Genomic DNA, 19,796 nt, shown 5'->3' with positions numbered 1-19,796 from the left:
CTTCCAGGGGAAGAGGCCGAATTTTCACTTGTTCTGGCCGACCGGAGGAACCAGCCAAGGCGGACACTTTACGGCGGTTGAGTCGTTGGCACTTTGAAAATATTCGCCAAACTTGGCCGGACTTCCAGGGGAAGAGGCCGAATTTTCACTTGTGGTGGCCGACACGGGGAACCAGCCGAGGCGGACACTTTACGGCGGTTGAGTCGTTCGCACTTTGAAAATATTTGCCAAACTTGGCCAGACTTCCAGGGGAAGAGGCCGAATTTTCACTTGTGGTGGCCGACATGGGGAACCAGCCGAGGCGGACACTTTACGGCGGTTGAGTCGTTGGCACTTAGAAAATATTCGCCAAACTTGGCCGGACTTCCAGGGGAAGAGGCCGAATTTTGACTTGTTCTGGCCGACATGGGGAACCAGCCGAGGCGGACTCTTTATGGCGCAAGAGCCGTTGGCACTTAGAAAATTTGAACCGGGCGGCGCGCGCGAGTGCGCGGCCCGCTGGAAGTCGAATGAGGCTCCGCGATTTCATCCGCGGTGCTTATAAAGTGCCGATCCGCTCGGCCTGAGCTATTTTCGGCCACCCGGCGCGTGTGCACGGCCTCCCGGCTGTGCCGGGCGGCGTGCGCGAGCTCGCCGGCTGCTGGAAGTCGAATGAGGCTCCGCGATCTCCTCCGCGGTGCTTATAAACAGCCGATCCGCTCGGCGGGAGGTATTCCCGGCCACTTGGCGCGTGCGCATGGCCTCCCGGATGTGCCGGGCGGCCTGCGCGAGCTCGCCGGCTGCTGGAAGTCGAATGAGGCTCTGGAATCTCCTCCGCGGTGCTTATAAAGAGCCGATCCGCTCGGCGGGAGCTATTTCCGGCCACTTGGCGCGTGTGCACAGCCTCCCGGTGGTGCCGGGCGGCGTGCGCGAGTGCGCTGGCCGCTGGAAGTCGAATGAGGCTCCGCGATCTCCTCTGCGGTGCTTATAAAGTGCCGATCCGCTCGGCTTGGAGCTATTTCCGGCCTCCCGGTGGTGCCGGGCGGCGTGCGTGAGCTCGCCGGCCGCTGGAAGTCGAATGAGGCTCCGCGATATAAACAGCCGCATGCGCACGGCCTCCCGGAATTTGAACACATTTCGTCAATAAATTTCGCATATTGAATTTTGAAGTTTAATATAATGCAACAATTGAGCTCGACTTATACAAAGGATATATCATAAAATCGTAAATTTCCGTCGAATTTTAGGGGGTCGACTTATACACCGAGTCGACTTATACACCGGCAAATACGGTATTTGATTATGGTTATTCAAAGATAATGGTGTTTGTTGCCATCAGCCGTTTTTGCTCACGCTGCTGTTATACAATTTTAATAATGGCTTTCACTTTCTAATGGGTTCAATAGCGGGCCACCTTCAACGACACACTAGTGATTATATGCTTACTACACAAGCCCATTATTGATATTTTCAGGCTCAGTAGTAGACCCACTAATTGGCAGGACTTCTTAATGCTCTCCTAGTAAACGGTTCAGTTTATTTAGAATTCTGGCACAGACTCTTCATTTTAGCTTTCAAAAATGTTAAAACACTGCATTTATCCCAAAAGATTCCTTGGGAAATTGTTGAATATTCCCTGGAGGTTATTGATTAGTGGAAATATTGTCAAGGAGAGTTAAAAAGTAATTTTATTACAGCTGCATGTCGGTAGAATCTACTTAAAGTAGGCATTGTGTATGTAAGCCAGAGTCAGTGTTTGCCTACAGGCAGCTCAGCTTTCATTGTCATGCCCATGTCATGTGAGCGTGTGTGTGTGTGTGTGTGTGTGTGTGTGCGTGTGTGCGTGTGTGTGTGTGTGTGTGTGTGTGTGTGTGTGTGTGTGTGTGTGTGTGTGTGTGTGTGTGTGTGTGTGTGTGTGTGTGTGTGTGTGTGTGTGTGTGTGTGTGTGTGTGTGTGTGTTACGCGTTTGACGATGTTTGCAGGTTAAATCCTGGAGTGTGTGTTTGGATTTCTATTTGGAAGAGACCTTTTTCTCTATTTTGGTGCTCTTTTCCATTTGATAGGACATTTTGGATACCATTACTTTTGTTATTTTTTTGTTATGTGTTCAAGAAAATCACGTTGTAAACATCATAATTGAATTTATCCGACTCATTTATTTCTCTTCCACCAGATCATGGGTGTCAAACACAAGGCCCAGGGGCCAGATACGGCCCACCATATTATTTTGTGGCCCGCAAAGAAAAATTGTGCATCGACTTTGTGTGAATGCTGAATTCACAAATTGTCTTCACTTGTAAAGAATAGAAAAAAAATCCTAGGATTTTTATTAGCATTCATCTTTTAAAAAGATATTTGAAAAGCTGATTTTAAAACTAGTTATTCATCAGTTTGTTGTGTAGCCTTTTGATTATCAAGAGATTGGGCCAATAGAAAATAGATAATGTTCTGGGATACTGAAGTGCTACTTATTGGGATGTAACCAAAATAAAAAAAACAATTCAAATTGGAAAATCGGGTTTTGCGAACCAACGTGTGTGTGTGTGCATGTACTATACGTGCGCGTTTGTGCGCGTGCGTGTATTTGCATGAACTCTGGACCACCAGCTCATTTCACACACCGACAGACATCAAAGAGTGTTCAAATTAACCTCGCGTGTCCACTCTGTATTCCAGCCACAATTTCACGTTTCCCCGCCACCGCTTCACCAAGCCAACATTCATATTGAAATGAAACAGATGGAGTTTTGCCCTCCACCGCGGTGGCCGTTTCTTCACTGCGGGAAGATCAAACTTCAAACGAGTGGGAATAACAGTGTGGGAGAAAAAAAAAAGGAACGTGTTTGCAGGTGGTGAGGTTGAGTGTCATCACGAGTGATGCGGAGGTGTTTATGTGAGTGCCTATCATGTATTTTTTTTTTTTCCTGAATTAAAGTGGGTCAAGTGGCATTCCGTTTTTGTCCTCTTGCAAGATGGCTCCATCGCTACTCGATGAGACACCGTTGCGATGATGTCACGCTAAGGCTGGGTGGCTAATCACTTTTATTGATCCATTTCAAATGTATTTATTTATTTAAATCTTGGCTTCGAGGTGTTTCCTAGCTGCAAAGGTAGCCAACCTTCAACCACTCTATGAACACCAGCAAAACAGATTAAGATTCCCGGCATCAAATTTAATTCTACGTAAATTAAACTCCCATTTTTGACAAATAGGCGTGGAAGCCATCATGCGAGCAAAACAGGTGTCGTGCATGGCAAATGGTGATGAAGAACGGGACGATGAACCCTGTGCTGATTGGAGGTGGCGCAGACGCTGTATACTTTTAATATCCCGCCGCCGTCATTGGGAGGTGACACTATTCAGTAGACACATTCATATTTCATTAACTTGCCGTCTTCTGCTCCTCCCTGATGGCCTTTTATTGTCTGCACCATTTTCACTTACCTCAGCTCATTTTACTGTATTACCTGCAAACACACGCCGGGGTGCTTTGCTGGAAATAAATAGTCTTCTTGCGCTGTAATTTAGCATACGCTTAGTTAGGTTATCGGTTTAAATTTAGAGACCTGTAGGGACATTTGTGAGTCTAATGCAGCCAAATTATGATTCCTCCTGCATGTGCAAAATAACCCATAGCATTGACGCTCCTGCTGACACACAAATGGCTTGTAGATTAAATCACAGATCTGTGACCGAGAGGACAAGTGTAAGGAATAAAAATATCAAAGCAACTATATTACAGCATTTCATCATTCGTAATAACTGTCGGTGTGTGGCGATGTGAGGCATTTGTGTGCGTGGGTGGAAGCCTTTTTATTTTATCGCATGTTTGCCCTGGTATTGTTTTTTTCCCGCCGCTTTTCAATACAGACCCACGCAACAGCAACACAATGAGAGAAAGAAGCCTTGCGTAAATCTCTGGCCTGGAGGCAGCGCAACTGGAGCAGGTTAAATTTAAGAGTTATTATATCAGCATAATCAAGTGCTAACATAGTCAATCTTTTTCGTTTTTATCACCAATTTGAAGTGACACCACTACATTATTTATTTTTGTCGTGGGCCACTATGAACAAATCACAACAAATTGATGAACTAGTTTTGAAATCACAGTCTAGTGAAACTGTTTTAAAAAGATAAATGGCTACAAACATTGCTAGCAACATCGCTATTGTTTAAGAATGAAGACAGTTTGCATTTTTAGTATTGACACATGAAGTCAATGCCCAATTTGCTTTTGCGGGCCACATGAAATGATGTGGCTGGCCGTATCTGGCCCCCGGGTCTTGGGTTTACCATCAGTGATATAGAGTATGTTCACATTGTTCCATCTGTGCTGCTAAACATGCAGAAACACTTTGTCTCCTTTAAAGCTTACGATCCATTAGTTTAATGTCACGTTGGTTTGACCGCATAGATGGCTGCAGTGCCCATAGCCTCTTCCTACTAGCCAAACAACAAGACTCCTTTTAACCTTTTAACCTGCGACCGTATCTTACCCGCTGTGTTTATCATCCAAAGTAAACGACAATGCTTCTTCTATAATCAAGACTGAAGTTGCTAATCACATTTGACAATGTGTGGCCCTCTCGTGCCAGCCTGCAACATGCTGAAACACTTTTTTTCCCCACCATTGCAGCTGAGGCCCGCTTGTAAACATTCTCGTTATGAATAATTCACCTACACTCAGCTGAACTGATCAGAGTGGGATCGTATCGTGTATGTGTGCTTGTAATTCCTGGTCTGCTGAGTGGGAAAAAAGAAACAAATGGTTTGTACTGGATTGGATTTGACAGACGCTTCTTTCAGGATTTGATTGAAGTCTCTTTATTGTAATGCAGAACCAACAATGAGATGTAGAGGACGATGGGTGTGTCGTAGAATGTGTACGTGTGTGTGGGGTTTTGTGTCCATTAGAAGACAATACAGCCACATCATGGATTCATATTGGCGGTTAAAGGCAATTACCGTATTTGCCGGTGTACAGGTCGACTCGGTGTATAAGTCGACCCCCTAAAATTCGACGGAAATTTACGATTTTATGATATATCCTTTGTATAAGTCGAGCTCAATTGTTGCATTATATTAAACTTCAAAATTCAATATGCGAAATTTATTGACGAAATGTGTTCAAATTCCGGGAGGCCGTGCGCATGCGGCTGTTTATAAGCGCCGCGGAGGAGATCGCGGAGCCTCATTCGACTTCCAGCGGCCGGCGAGCTCGCGCACGCCGCCCGGCACCAACGGGAGGCCGGAAATAGCTCCAAGCAGAGCGGATCGGCACTTTATAAGCACCGCGGAGGAGATCGCGGAGCCTCATTCGACTTCCAGCGGCCAGGGAGCTCGCGCACCCGCCCGGCACATCCGGGAGGCCGTGCGCACGCGCCAAGTGGCCGAAAATAGCCCCCGCCGAGCGGATCGGTTGTTTATAAGCACCGCGGAGGAGATCGCGGAGCCTCATTCGACTTCCAGCGGCCGGCGAGCTCGCGCACCCGCCCGGCACATCCGGGAGGCCGTGCGCACGCGCCAAGTGGCCGAAAATAGCCCCCGCCGAGCGGATCGGCTGTTTATAAGCACCGCGGAGGAGATCGCTGAGCCTCATTCGACTTCCAGCGGGCCGCGCACTCGCGCACGCCGCCCGGCACATCCGGGAGGCCGTGCGCACGCGCCGAGTGGCCGAAAATAGCCCCCGCCGAGCGGATCGGCTGTTTATAAGCACCGCGGAGGAGATTGCTGAGCCTCATTCGACTTCCAGCGGGCCGCGCACTCGCGCACGCCGCCCGGTTCAAATTTTCTAAGTACAACGCACAATGAGATGCATGAGAAACGGCCTTGGTTACCATCACATTTGAAGCGATGAATACGAAGTTAAATTTTATGACTCGGTGTATAAGTCGAGGTCGATTTTTTTCGGTCGATTTTGGATCGAAAAAGGTCGACCAATACACCGGCAAATACGGTAGGTGCTTGTGTGTTTTCAATTTTTTAAAGTTTTGTAACTGCTTCCAGGAATTCAAATCTATAATTAAGCATTGTGCTTCTGATTTTATAATATGATAGTACAGTGTTCCCTTAATTGGGTAACCGCTAGTTTGCTAACACACGTAGATAACATAGCATATGGCACGTGTTCATTTTGTTGCACTTTTGACAATGTTTGCGACATCCAGCGTTAAAGGACAAGAGGCTGCTTTTCTTATTCGTCATTGCTTAATATCAAACTGAAATTCCGGTACCTTTTGATTTTGTTTTTAATCATTTCAGTGTTTCAACTGTGAAGGGGGAGAAGAAAATGCAGCATGTCTTCTGGTAGCCCGCCATTAAACGTTAGCCATCCAAGTGAAGAAATAATCAAATCTCATTCATCCGGCAGCGTTTTTAATTGAGTTCATCTGAGAAAAAAAAAAAAAAAAAAAAAAAACGCTCCCCGTGCTTTTGACTCCCAAGCCTCCACAATGGAGGCCTTCTCGGGCTATTCAGTCTTGATCGTTTCAATTCTGCTAATGACAGAAGATGATATTTTTTGAGGATGAGTGCATAGACGTTTAACTAGTTCGCACTATCTCCGAGCTCATTGTGTTTGAACGAGCTCTCACCGCTTCCCATTACATTAGCGGTACAGGGAAAATTATCTCATTTATTAGGGAGGAAATAAGCAACACAGGTATTAGAATCATGCTCCGACTGTTCCTCGTCTCTTAGACACACAAAAGAGTTTTGGGTGATTGTGCACGTTCAAGTGGAAAAGTTAGCTTGAGGAATAAGCATTTCATGTTTTTTTTTTTTGTTTTTTTTGTGGAGTGTTGGAGCTTTGCAAATGTATGTGCCGCGGTGATTGGAGACTCTTAAGAGGATCATTCTTTGCCTTCAAGTCAGTCTGGACTAAAGTTCTTTTTGCATTCACATATTTTACACGTGAATGTAAAAACATTGACACAGGAATTGTGCTGGATATCATGTTGAGCGTCACAGAGTCAAAATACAATAATGTGCTTGTGTAGATTTCAACATTTACGAATGCTGCATTGCAACAAATATTCCCTGGAGACCTATTTTCAAAGCAAGTCTTTAAAAAAGTCAGGTTGCAGAGCACTCATGTTTATTTAACAACGTACACAAAGAAAGGTAAGTACCCTGTCATTGATCGTATAGCATACAGATGGCATTACCCAAACAGTTGATCATTTTAGAATTCCTATACAGCAGGCTACACATTCATTTTCAACACCATAATTGATTTTTGTTTTTGTTTTGTTTTTTTACATTTTTTTTGGAGAAACAACTTTTACAGTGGGGGAATTTCATGCACAAGTGCCGATACCAAAAGACAAGTTTTAAATCAAGGCCCAATTATTCAAGATAGCAATTTTCCATAAATTTGCATGGACCTAATGACAATTTTCTACTCTTCTAATTTGTTCATTTCTAGTTCTTGATTGTAAAGTGTATACAGAAATTCAATTCTCAATTCATGGATTGAAGTACCCCCCTATGATACCTACATACTGGAGGTGTACATTGCAATGCAGCTTTGTAATTTCAGATGTTCTAAAATGAGAACCAGAAAATGACTGAACGTTCCTCGCAGTGGGTTTTCAGAAACATTTCCTCGAGCATGACACAAGCTCGGGCAAAATGCTGATTGACAGCGCTCTTGAAAGTTGCCTATGGTTTATGCCAGACAATTTGGGAAGATTGAAGCCGCCTCTGTGTGTCGCCGTCGATTGTTTTCCTTGTTCTGAGCCGTCTGATACAAGCGAAGTTTCTTTTGAAAGCAGGATGGTGAGCAATGTGGGCTCGTATAATGAAAGGGTTTTGATGTAGTGTCAGAGCTGTCAAGCGAACAAAAGGAAAGCAAAAGTGCTCGAGAGGCTTCTTCTCATGTCTGTTATCGGAACAAGCACTTTTTAGCACTGTTTGTCCTGCCTGCCCAGAATAGTGAACTATTCTTCAATGCACTAAATTTCTTTTTCTTCCTCACACCGTTTTAATAGCAGCCAATCAAAGCCGTTTAGTGACATCATCGTAGGACCTTTTCTTAAATATTTGATCCAACTTTCTTACGATGTTATCAGCATGATTGAGATCGCGTGATGGGCTAGATGTTTGCAATTTTGGTTAATTCCAGTCTTTGGTTTACAAATGTACATATGTATATATATTCATAATCTTTCCTGATTTGATCTATTCTATTCTGTTAACAATAAAACATTCACGAGAAAGAGACAGAATATCAAGAACGCAACCTCAGCCAGCGATTGCGTTCGACCTGGTAGAAGGCGGTTCCAGAGCTCACAATACCCCACCATATGGAAATGTGTGCGCGTGTCTTGCCTGAGTGTGTGTGCGTGGAGGGTGAGAGTGTGTGTGTGGCAAGAATGCTGTCTTGCTTTGAGAAGTTACAACAAGCATGTGTTTTTATATGATAACATTCGTCCAATAATTAACACTTCCATAATTTTCCATGTTTAATAGAGAGAGACGTTTGCTTCATGTTTGTTATATAAAATGGTGGTATTACTTCAAACTTAAGTGGACAACTGCATATTCACAGTTAACCCTAACCGACCTCTTATTTTTTTTAACCTAGCAGTTTTAAGGGTGTATGTTTACTGAATTAATCCAATTTGCATTTTCCAAGAAGTCTTGAACATGCATTTTTGACCTGCCGGAATTTTATCTAATTGTATTACGAACGCTCCAATGTATTCAGTCCGTTCTCTTTATCCTGTGCATTATTTGCATTATATGACATTATTTACGACGCCCGATGAGACTTGAAAAACTTATTTTGAAGGCGTCTCCCTAGACAAAGTTTGTTGGGTCACATGATCTTTCTGTCACCAAGTGGTGTCACAAAGCGATGTTACAAAGGCCTAGCCACAACCAACTTGTATGTCTTGAATTTGCCTAATTGCTAGCATGTTGGTCCTTGTACAGCCTTAGCCCCAAATTGGATTTTTTGTAGTGTCTTAGTTTCTGTTGCCGGAATGAACACCATCAACAACCAAGTAATGTCCACTAATGACTTGCTCGGCAACTTTTCTCCATTGAAATCAATGCACATGAAACTAATGAACTTTCACTATTCGGCCATTGCCGAGAAGGATCACTACTACAATGAGTTTCACATCTGCTCAATGAAGAATATTAAGCTACAGAACCAGATTATGTTGCTCAAAGCTGAAAGCAAGAAGAACAGTGAGATCATCGCAGAGCAAGCAGAAGAAATTGCTTATATGAAGGAAAGTCTTCATGTCCAACAAGCAGAACTTAAGCAGTGTAGGATAAAAGTCAAAATGCAACAAGATCAGATGTCCTCTCTGGAACACAGTCTCCACGAGCAAAGGGAAGAGCTCCAGCAGAGTGAGAAGAAAATCGAAATGCAGAACTCTCAAATGTACGCACTTGAAAAAACTCTGAATGACCACGAAGGGGACTCTGAGCGGAACGACCAGATTTTCCAGAGGCAAGAGGTTCAAATTGCAGCGCTTCAGCGGAGCCTCCAAGACCGCATGGCCCAACTCGAGCAGAGCAAGCAGAAAGTGGAGGAGCTGGAGGAGAAATTTCAGAGGCACATGGAGTCCTCAGAGAATGACAAATGCGACCAGAAGGTCAGAGAGGAAACGCTGATGGAGAACCTCCAAGCATGTCATGCCAGGCTGCGATTGATGGAAAACCCTCACAAGAAGAAGAAAAAAGCCCGTTTCTGGTCACGCTTTTGGAGTGAAAGAAGACAGGCCGAAAGGGCCGCGGATCAGGAAAACGAGTCAAGAAAAACGACCGAAATCGAGAAAGCTGATAAGAAGGAATTCAACATGAAACTCAAGAGCCAGGAAGAGATGAAAACAGATGAAACTTTGGAGAAGAACAAAACTCCAAAATCAGCATGCAGAGTCACTTTCAACTGTTGAGTCTGTTTCTTCTTATTGTTTATATTCACATAAAACTCCATTCTGAGCGTTTTCACTTCTTGTTGATTGTGCTGATGGTTAACCAAATTAAAATGAGATACTAAATTGTCAAATGTTTTGCCTATGCCACTTATAAAGGGCAGAAAATAAAAGGAAAACGTTGATGATCATTTTAAGATAAGCCATGCTTTTGGCTTTAATTTTTCATCTCGGTCATGTATCGGTTGACATGACTCATTTATGTTCTGCTGCATCCATTGTCTGTCTTTGCACTTTTCACAATCACCTTTTGATCGACTGACGACCAGAGTGCCTTTCGACTTTGAGGTTAGCTTCAACCCCTGCCGTGATCCTGTCTTGGATAAGTGGTGTCGAAAATGGCCGGTACTCAGTGTTCCAATATGAATGTCGTGTGGTTCCTGCTCACTCTTTGACAAAGAGCCTGACTTAATAATTTGACTACCCCCAATGAAACGAAGGCTCGGCTCGTTCTATGGTCCAGAGTGGGAATGAATCTGGCCCAACTGGACACACTGAAATTAATGCTCATTTACACTGACGGGTGACAACGTAATCAGACTTCACGCCGTCCTCCGATTCTAAATTGCTTCTTTTGTTCCGCAAGATTGCCGTGTTTTTATTTTGCTCGCCTCTCTGTCATTGTCTGCCTCTCCCCTTGCTCGCATCGACTGTTCCCCAGGTTTTCCTCTGTTATTGGTCATTAAGTGTTTCCATGGAAACTGCCACTTTGGTAGAAATTGGCATGCTGTATAAAAGCGTCACTGGCCATGTTTGATGTTGAGAGACCTTGCATTTGGTGTGAGATTGTCAGGTTTAGTCACGGTGATGCTGCGTGGGACTGCCGTGAGGTTTTGAGTGACGCATGATAGAGATCGATTCTCCTTTCCATATGAAGGTGCATACATGAGGTCATGTGTGTTTATCATAAACAAAACAAAAAAGCCAAAAAGTTCTTTCTTGTCGAACTGAGGTCTCATGAGGTCAACACCAACAATTGCCTTTAAGTATTTGTTTGACAAGAAAGCAAACATCAAAGTGTCTACTTGTGATGGATATTTTACATGATGTCATGTAAGATGGCAGTACCTTCTTAAAGAGGTTTACGATAAAATCCAAGGAATTATTGTATGATGTCATCTAAACTGACCAATAGCGTCTGCCTTCCAGGCGCTGTCTGTGTGTAATTAGGCTGTGCTTTCTGAGATAGCTGCTCTTTATCAGGCTTAGCAGGCATGAGGGAAAGCAAAACCTACAGGGTTAGGATTTGCCATGTTTGAGAGGGGCAGCCCAGTCCCGCCCAAGTCCAAGTCCACCTGTGCGATATAAGACTATAACGTTGGAGGAACTTTAAAATATAACAGCCTGCGCCTTTAAATTGCCTCTGGATTCCTCTTCATTTTGCTCTGTTTTGCCCGCGGTGAGCCTGAGATAAGAGGGCCTGGACAAAATGGCTGCCATAGCTACAGTCACGCAGGTTAGATACAGACTCTCCAGACGGATATTTGCAGAAATATAGGGGTCGTCTCTGTCAGATGAAAGTCCTCTATCTCTACTTTATGATGATTTTGACTTTTAACGCCAGTACATTTGAAGAGTTCACCTGAATAGTAAAAGGATGTTGCCAAACAACCAATAAAAATACTCTGCGTTTTAACCTAACCCCATTAGCTGCCAGAACGGCCTCCTTCAAAACATGTGTGTTCAGACCATGAATTTAAAAAAAAAAAAAAAAGGAAATATAATAGAGATAATTATTAGATGCTTGATTACTAGTGAATTTTCACAATTTATATCAGGGCTCTTCAATGTATGAGCTTCGTTATATATCTGTGAATTTTTAAATCATAATAACAAGAGACGATGAATGCAGCACGCCAAGTTAGACTGATGGACAAGTGCCAGGCTTCATCAATGCCATAGAAGTGGTGCGTAATTTGGAAAGGAGGAGAGACGCTATAGCAAGACAACCCTCCCTCAAGGCTCTGTCTTCTCAGCAGGAGAACCTCCACACAGCCCACTCAAAAGAACACATGCACACACAACCGTGCAAACACACTGTCACGCATGTAACAAAATATAATGTGTGCCGTTTTGCACGTTTGAAGTGCTTCAGTGCGAGGAAGCGTGAAATCATGCATACAACTTACAACACATCACTTGATTTATCCTTTTAATGTGGCTACTTTGAGTGGACTACAATGAGAAGGCAGCAAATTTTGCTATATTTAATGGCTGAACATGGAGGAAGAGAAATGGCCGCCAGAAGAATTACTCTGTTGCCGCTGTTTATGTGAGAAATCCTCATAGAGGGGGAAAAGCAATTCTCTACCATCAGCAAGTTAATAAAAAGCCTGCACTTTATCTCCGTCAAAAAGACAAATACCATGATGGAGGATGGAAGGGAGGAGAGGAGCACGGGAGAGGTTGGCTCACATTTTCTTTCATTCGTCTCTCCTCCTGCAAGTCACTTATGCGATGAATCGCTGTCTGATGGGGCCACAAGGTGCTGTTGAATCACTTGTATGGACACGGCTAATTCTTTTTCATGTACAGTGAACACCTATTCATGTCAAATTGATAAGCTTCCATAACCAATAGGAGAACGTCAGCGCTGGAGAAAAAAAAAAAAATAGTTTTACCTCTCCTGTTTGCTGTAAATACATTTCAATTCATTTAGACACTTTAAATGTTTTGTAAATGTATATGAACACAAAGAAATGTATAAAATGAGGAAATGAGTTAGCGATGTGACTTTAAGGGTAGGGGGCTGCTAGTGTTGCGTGTATGTTGGAAATGTGACTCGCTCCTAAAATCCCCCGTTCCCTATTAGCTCGTACGTAATATATAGATAGTAAATCGGTCTTTCTGAATTTGAAAATCTGATTTGGTGTTTTTTTTTTAATGGGCAATTCTGTGTAAAGTCAATTATTTTTGATAATCTTTTCCATTCAAGATAATAGTTTTTTTTTTAATTGGAGAAATTAAAATTTAAAACACTTGTGGAAAAATATATTTCACTTAATCCAATCCAAATTGATTGTTTTGGAGAGGAGCTTTTAAAATATCGTTTGGCTCCGTCATGTTTGAACTTTTTCAGAAAACAAAGTTTTTAGAAAGCAGCTCCAAGGGAGCTACAAAACCCAAAATCAAAAGCCTACAATTATTCCATAAGGCCGCTTGCAGCTGAATACACTTGTATGTCATTGAGATTAGGTGACTTTTATTGGCTTTTTGGGGGTTTGACCGTGTGAGTGCATGTCTGTGTTTCTTTGTTCCCACCTGTTTGGATCACCGGTTGACAATCCCTGTGATAATGTCGCCACCCCCTCTCTCCCCCGTTCAATGTCACCCTCCGCTTATCTCAAACTGTCCGAATGGGGTGTTTGTAAACACGTTGGCCAGCCTTTGTTTCCTGTGACGTTTGCCTGGAAGCAGCGAGCTAGCAGATAATAGCCCGTGTTTCCCCTTGGGTCCCCGTTGCCATCCATAATGCTATTTTTTCCCACTCTTCTTTATTTACGTATGTTGCGTGCCTTTTTTGTATAGTTTATAGGACGCAACCACCGCTTTGGGTCCTTCTTGGAATCATTTATCATTCTTTAAGGTCCTCAACATTCCTGGAAACACTCAAGTTTTTTGCTAGTGTGTGTATTCTGCTGAAAATGTGCGTGTATTGTTCGTTTTAGTCACAGACAACTTTTTGTAAGAAATAAACACATTTCAACATAAGACAGTGATTTACAAAGATTTAAAATCAACAAGATGTCTAAAGTATTCACTATGATAGAGAGAATATGTGAGGGTCTTTTCATCTCTACTTGCTACTTTGTTTGAACTTTTTTCCAAGCAAGATCCATCCATCCATCCATTTTCTGAACCGCTTAGTCCCCACGGGGGTCGCGGGCGTGCTGGAGCCTATCCCAGCCGTCATCGGGCAGTAGGCGGGGGACACCATGAACTGGTTGCCAGCCAATCGCAGGGCACACAGAGACAGACAACCAATCACACTCACACTCACACCTAGGGACAATTTGGAGTCTTCAATCGGCCTACCAAGCATGTTTTTGGAATGTGGGAGGAAACCGGAGTGCCCGGAGAAAACCCACGCGGGCCCGGGGAGAACATGCAAACTCCACACAGGGAGGGCCGGAGGTGGAATCGAACCCGCACCCTCCTAACTGTGAGGCGGACGTGCTACCCAGTGCGCCACCGAGCCGCCTCCAAGCAAGATCAACGTACTAAAATACTCTTGGCACATCCTCACCTGTTAATCCCTACAAGACATTAACATTTCAAAATTGAATTACTTTAAGGTCAGACTGCATTGCATTGGCTGTTTGCCGCTTACATACTTGTGTGTATGATGGATTTTGTTTGAGAGTTTTTAGAAATAACACAGGGGGCTGGACACGATGTCGAAGTGGTTAGCCTCACATCCGTTCTTGGCTTGAATCCAAAATCTAAAATGTTCTCATATTTAGATTTTTTTTTTCCTGACTTAGTTCCACATTTCTAAAACAAGTGTTTTGGGTTAGTTAAAAGCACACAATTGTTACTAGATGTGAAGTTTGAATGGTTGTTGGCCTGTCCAGTACAGACAAACAACCATTCACAGTTAGACAATAAAGTGGTAAGTGAAAATAAAAAATCAAAAGCCTATTTTATGAAGAATTGCAAACTATTTTCACAGGTGAATAACTCCCAAAAAATCCAAAAGGCAAATTTAGTCAAATATAACTGCTACAGATAAAAGTTGAAAATTTAAAACTACAGAAAGAACATCTTTTTGACTTATTTTTACATTTTACCGGTAAAGCTGTTATTGTTAATGTGTTTGTCCTGCTGTGTCGAGAAGGGAGGACTGCTTATCTCCTTGTGAAGTCTCCCACAATAGGCCTCGTGTCTGGCTGCTTGACAGAGACAGATGCCGCATCATTAAGGAATATTAGTGGACTCGACTGAGCGGACCGGGCTTCTTTCAGCTCCCCGAGAGCGGCAGCAGCCCCTCCACGGGGAGCTTGATAAGACACAACACACCAGAAGCTTCACGCAGTTGAATAAAAGCCCACGCCTGCAGTAGGCCAGACGAATTTATCGGGAAGAGGAGACGTTGACGGCTACACTTGATGTCATGTTTTGGGGAAGAGTCGTATGCCTTAATGAGACAGCGGAGAGAGAGAGAGAGAGAAACAGACTGATGATGAGTGTCAGCGGTGGGAAAACATGTACACAAGCTGTCGGGAAGGCTTAATTCACAGAGGAATGCAACTGCGTTAGTATGTGTTGCTAACTAAAGACGGCAGACGACAATGTGCACTTGCTGCAATGTAAGACTAATTAGCTATGACTATAAACTCAATATTTCAGTTATTGTCTGTGGTAGCGACTCATGTTACTATTTCCAGCCACCTTAGGCTCAGTCAAGTGAGGTGTAAACTGTTAATAATTCAAACAAATCGATGCAGAGATTTAATTTGCACTTCTAAATCCCAGCCTTTATGATTTGAAAAATTAAATTGTACAATTGACGATTTGAATTTGATTAATAGCTCAGCCCTATTATGTTGGTAGTAAAATGATGGACATTTGGACTTGCCTGCGGAGGGACTTTTTTTTTTTCTGGCATCCTCCAACCCTCTGTCTTCCCATCTGTTTGTTTACAGTGCCACTCTTGAGTTTTTGGCACACTGGAACCCGTCATCACGGCTTAATGACGAGCATGACAAATGTGTGTGATGTGCACAAGCACGTCAATGTGCGAGTTTCATTCACTTGCGTCCTCCGTGCCAACTAAAGCATATTGGTGGCAATTGGCAGTCACCGGTGTCGTATCCTGTGTAAAGTGTCAACAGCAGAAGGTTTGATTGGCCGTCAGCGGCGGTCTGCCGAGCCACCTCTCGTCGGAGGATAACAGGCCGGCACAGAATGCTGCCCAGGCTTCGCAGCCTCAAGCCATTTGCATGACTGATTAGCACTAATAGACGTTTTAACCCAAGAATAAATGAATATCTTTGCAATTTTTTTAATGGACAACACGACAGTCATGTTACGGTTAATTTGGTTTTCAAATGATTGGGATATACCACGCTGGGGGGATATGGGTGACACTGTGTTTTTAAGATAAAGAGTATTATACTTAAAATAAAAATAAAAAATTCTGAATATTGATTAATAATAATAATGATATTTTGAACGGACGTTTGCACAAATGCCACTTTGAAAATATGTTTTAAAATCTCACGTACCCCCATGTAGGAACCACTGGTCTAATGCCCTCCAATAACAAACATGACCATGCTCATGATTTATAAATAGAGATGCCCCATATAAAATTAACTTTCATTTGAATATGAATTATGCATGGTGAGGTTAGTGAGTTGATTGCTGTTGTCAGCCAGGGGCAACCAGTAACCAAGATATAGTTTTCTTACAGTGCAGTTTAAACAACCGACTTAATTACGATCAATACTGGAGGTCGTGACGTGTAAAATCAATTAAATCAAATATAAACAGTAGATGTTCATGTCCCAACTGTGTACACATAATTAATAATAATTGATTAAAGTGACTGCTTAGGTAACTGACTGGCGGGATTTTCGGCATCTATTATTAAAACACAATGAAGTGACAAATACAATGCAGGAAACGCAATTGCTTTTCTGTTTATGTGGCAGTAAGTGATGGCAAATAAACATGGGCTACAGCAGTCGTGAAAAACTGAGCAGGCAGATCCATTACGCTTGTGTCAAGCTTGATCAAACAGAAGGAGCTCATACAGAATACTGACCTGTCATCACTGATATTTGTGAGAATGTAACCAACGAGACAATATATTTTATGGCTTCACGCTAGAGCTGGTCAATCATAATTTTTTTTTTTTTATAGATATTAAAGTGGTTATTCCTAAACACAGTTATTTTATTGATTTCAAAACTACGTCTAGTAGAAGTCATATGTTAATTTTGTTTTTTTGACCCTATAATTTTTATTTTTAGCAATTTAAGGAGGAATTTGTTTTGCATTATTGTAGCAGAGGTTTTTGTGCCTACTCCTGCTGATTATTTATTGCCAGGTTCAGATAGTTCGTTGTTGAAAATTGCCCATGACATTTAGTACGATTATAATAGAAGAAGGCTCTTAATTTATAGCGACATGTTTAATTTCCTCCCTCACCTGCAAGCTTGCTAGTAGTGAATCTTCCAAATTGAGGCGGAGCACATGAGCAAAATTAGTGAAGTGAAAACAAATTTAATTTGGAGTCGGGCATTTCACGTAATTATTCACTGGGACCGACAAAAGTTAGCTTTGCTTATAGCTTGTTCTTTTGGAATTATATGTACCTCATGCTCATTATGTCACCTTTTGCTGGAAAGTGACATAATCACAATCTGTGATCCCTCAGGGCCTGGCCAGATTAAGAGCAACGCTACGTAAATCTCATCAGAGTGCTCGACTGGCGCTGTCGGAACCTCTGGGACCAGATGTGTCTGCTCACTGGCCCAATGGCTGTCTGCCCAGCTTTCAGCTTGATATAGAGAGAGAGCCAGAGCCATGCCTTTGTTTTCCCTCTTGCTGCACATCAGCACATCACTTTGACGTATGGAATTTTATTTGAAGGAATGCTTACGTTTGCAACTTCAGGAGTAATGTGACTGAGGCAATAGTGCACGACTTTATAGGCCCACTTGGTAGAGCGGGTATTTTGCGACATTTTACTGAAAGAGGATGTTCTGCTGGCAAGGGGCTGTATTTTTTTTCCTAAATCTGTTATTCTACCGATTATCCCATCGAGTAATCGGATAGTACTGATTGTTTGGCTGAGCTCTCTGCACTTTCTAAACAAAGTGGTCTTCTGTTTAAAATGAAAGAAAACAGCTTTAAGCAAACTGAAAGCTGGTAAATAAACATTTAACTGAAGTGTTGACGTTTGAATTATTCCAAATCTTTAAATCATTATTTTTGCTCTCACTCCAAATGAATATTGGCTTTGGTCTGCGAAGATAGGCACAATTATTTTTATTGCGGTATCGACACAGATTTTTTTTTTTTAAATGTTTGCATCTGAGAGAGTTATTGAATTCCCGTAAAATCGTAAAACACACGCAGGAGCTGTTGTAGTTCTGTAAAAGCCAGATTTTTTTTTTTTTGCCCTTTTTTTTTTTTTTTAAATGTCCTATCTTTGTTTTATGTTATATAACGTGTGCATGTGTTAATAATAATCTATAAAAATTGGCAAAAAAATATTTACATATCTATATTTTTAAACAGCTAATAATCAACTGATTAATCATCCATCCATCCATCCATTTTCTGAACCGCTTAGTCCCCACGGGGGTCGCTGGCGTGCTGGAGCCTATCCCAGCCGTCATCGGGCAGTAGGCGGGGGACACCCTGAATTGGTTGCCAGCCAATCGCAGGGCACACAGAGACAGACAACCATTCGCACTCACACTCACACCTAGGGACAATTTGGAGTCTTCAATTGGCCTACCAAGCATGTTTTTGGAATGTGGGAGGAAACCGGAGTGCCCGGAGAAAACCCACGCGGGCCCGGGGAGAACATGCAAACTCCACACAGGGAGGGCCGGAGGTGGAATCGAACCCGCACCCTCCTAACTGTGAGGCGGACGTGCTACCCAGTGCCCCACCGAGCCGCCACACTGATTAATCAGTTGGAACTTATTTTTCATATTGTGGATTTTCATCTATTGTGGGTGCGTCTGAACCACATCCCTGGCTAAAAATGAGGTTTCACTCCAACCCAAAGAGTTTTCAATCGCAGGATTTTGGACAGTGACGAGGGTAAATGAGTTACTGTTTATTGAATTTGTTCCAGACCGCAGCTGTCCCTGCTAAGTGTCGCGCCATTAAGGACCTAGCTCCGTGTTTACTTATGCTACCGTGCCAAGGCATACGAGAGCTTGCCTGCTTGGCGGATCGTGTTTACCATCATTTGTGCTCACTCTAGAGCAAGCGCGCTGTTCCCCTGCGATTAAATTATTTATCCCCTTAAAACAAACCAAGGTGCACTGTGTAATCTGAACTGTGCTTCTGTGTGTGTGTGTGTGTGTGTGTGTGTGTGTGTGTGTGTGTGTGCGTGCGTGCGTGCGTGCGTGCGTGCGTGCGTGCGTGTGTGCGTGCGTGCGTGCGTGCGTGCGTGCGTGTGTGTGTGTGTGTGTGTGTGTGTGTGTGTGTGTGTGTGTGTGTGTGTTTTGCAGATTTACAATGAGAAGAGGAGCCAGTTTGAAATTAAGAGGAACAACCCCAAGGACCTCGTGGAGAGAGTGGCACGGGACATTGCCAGGCTGCTAAACAGTAAGAGGAAAGCCCTGGAGGTAAGCGACTAAATGCTTCAAGCACTTTGTAGTCCATGCAGACATGTTAACATAATGGCATTAAAATAAATGCAGCAGAGACTCACAACACCAATGTGATGCTCATTTTACAAATGATTTTCCCTATGGAAAATGATGTAACCTTCATAGCAATATATGCCTCAGGTTCATTAAGTTCAAATTGGCCATAGATTAGAAGTCTGTGGGAGGTTGCTTGAGTTCTTTCTGATTGATTGGCGACCAGTCCAAGGTTGACACCGGTTCTTTTGCCACCAAGGGATACTCTCCAGTTTATCAGCCACCCTGAGAGGAGGTATAGAAACTGATGTATGTGGAATGTGTAAAACTGGAAACTAGGCAAGGCTGGACCGCTCTTCTCTCATCAAAATTATATTACTATCCAAATATAATGACTTTACTACTACTGTTTTTATCTAAAAAAAATACATCCTTAATCTGAAAAAAAAAAATCTTGAAAATATACTTTATCATAACACCACATTTGACATGCAGTATTTGTATATTTAAAAGTTGGTAAATTTGCAAAGG

General features: G+C 42.9%; 1 protein-coding gene across 2 annotated transcripts in view; it reads left to right on the top strand.

Annotated features, from left to right (window-relative positions):
- The window catches only part of cacna2d2a (calcium channel, voltage-dependent, alpha 2/delta subunit 2a), a 105,769-nt gene that overhangs the window by 10,762 nt on the left and 75,211 nt on the right, over positions 1 to 19,796 (top strand). For both annotated transcript variants that reach the window (XM_049733437.2, XM_049733436.2), the window contains exon 3: positions 19,131 to 19,247. In XM_049733437.2, coding sequence (XP_049589394.1) covers positions 19,131 to 19,247 — 117 coding nt within the window. The remainder of the gene's footprint in view (positions 1 to 19,130; positions 19,248 to 19,796) is intronic.

Source organism: Syngnathus scovelli, chromosome 11, assembly GCF_024217435.2.
Source record: "Syngnathus scovelli strain Florida chromosome 11, RoL_Ssco_1.2, whole genome shotgun sequence".
Taxonomy (NCBI): domain Eukaryota; kingdom Metazoa; phylum Chordata; class Actinopteri; order Syngnathiformes; family Syngnathidae; genus Syngnathus; species Syngnathus scovelli.
The sequence above is the reverse complement of the archived record's forward strand: the minus strand, read 5'-3'. Positions and strand labels throughout refer to the sequence as shown.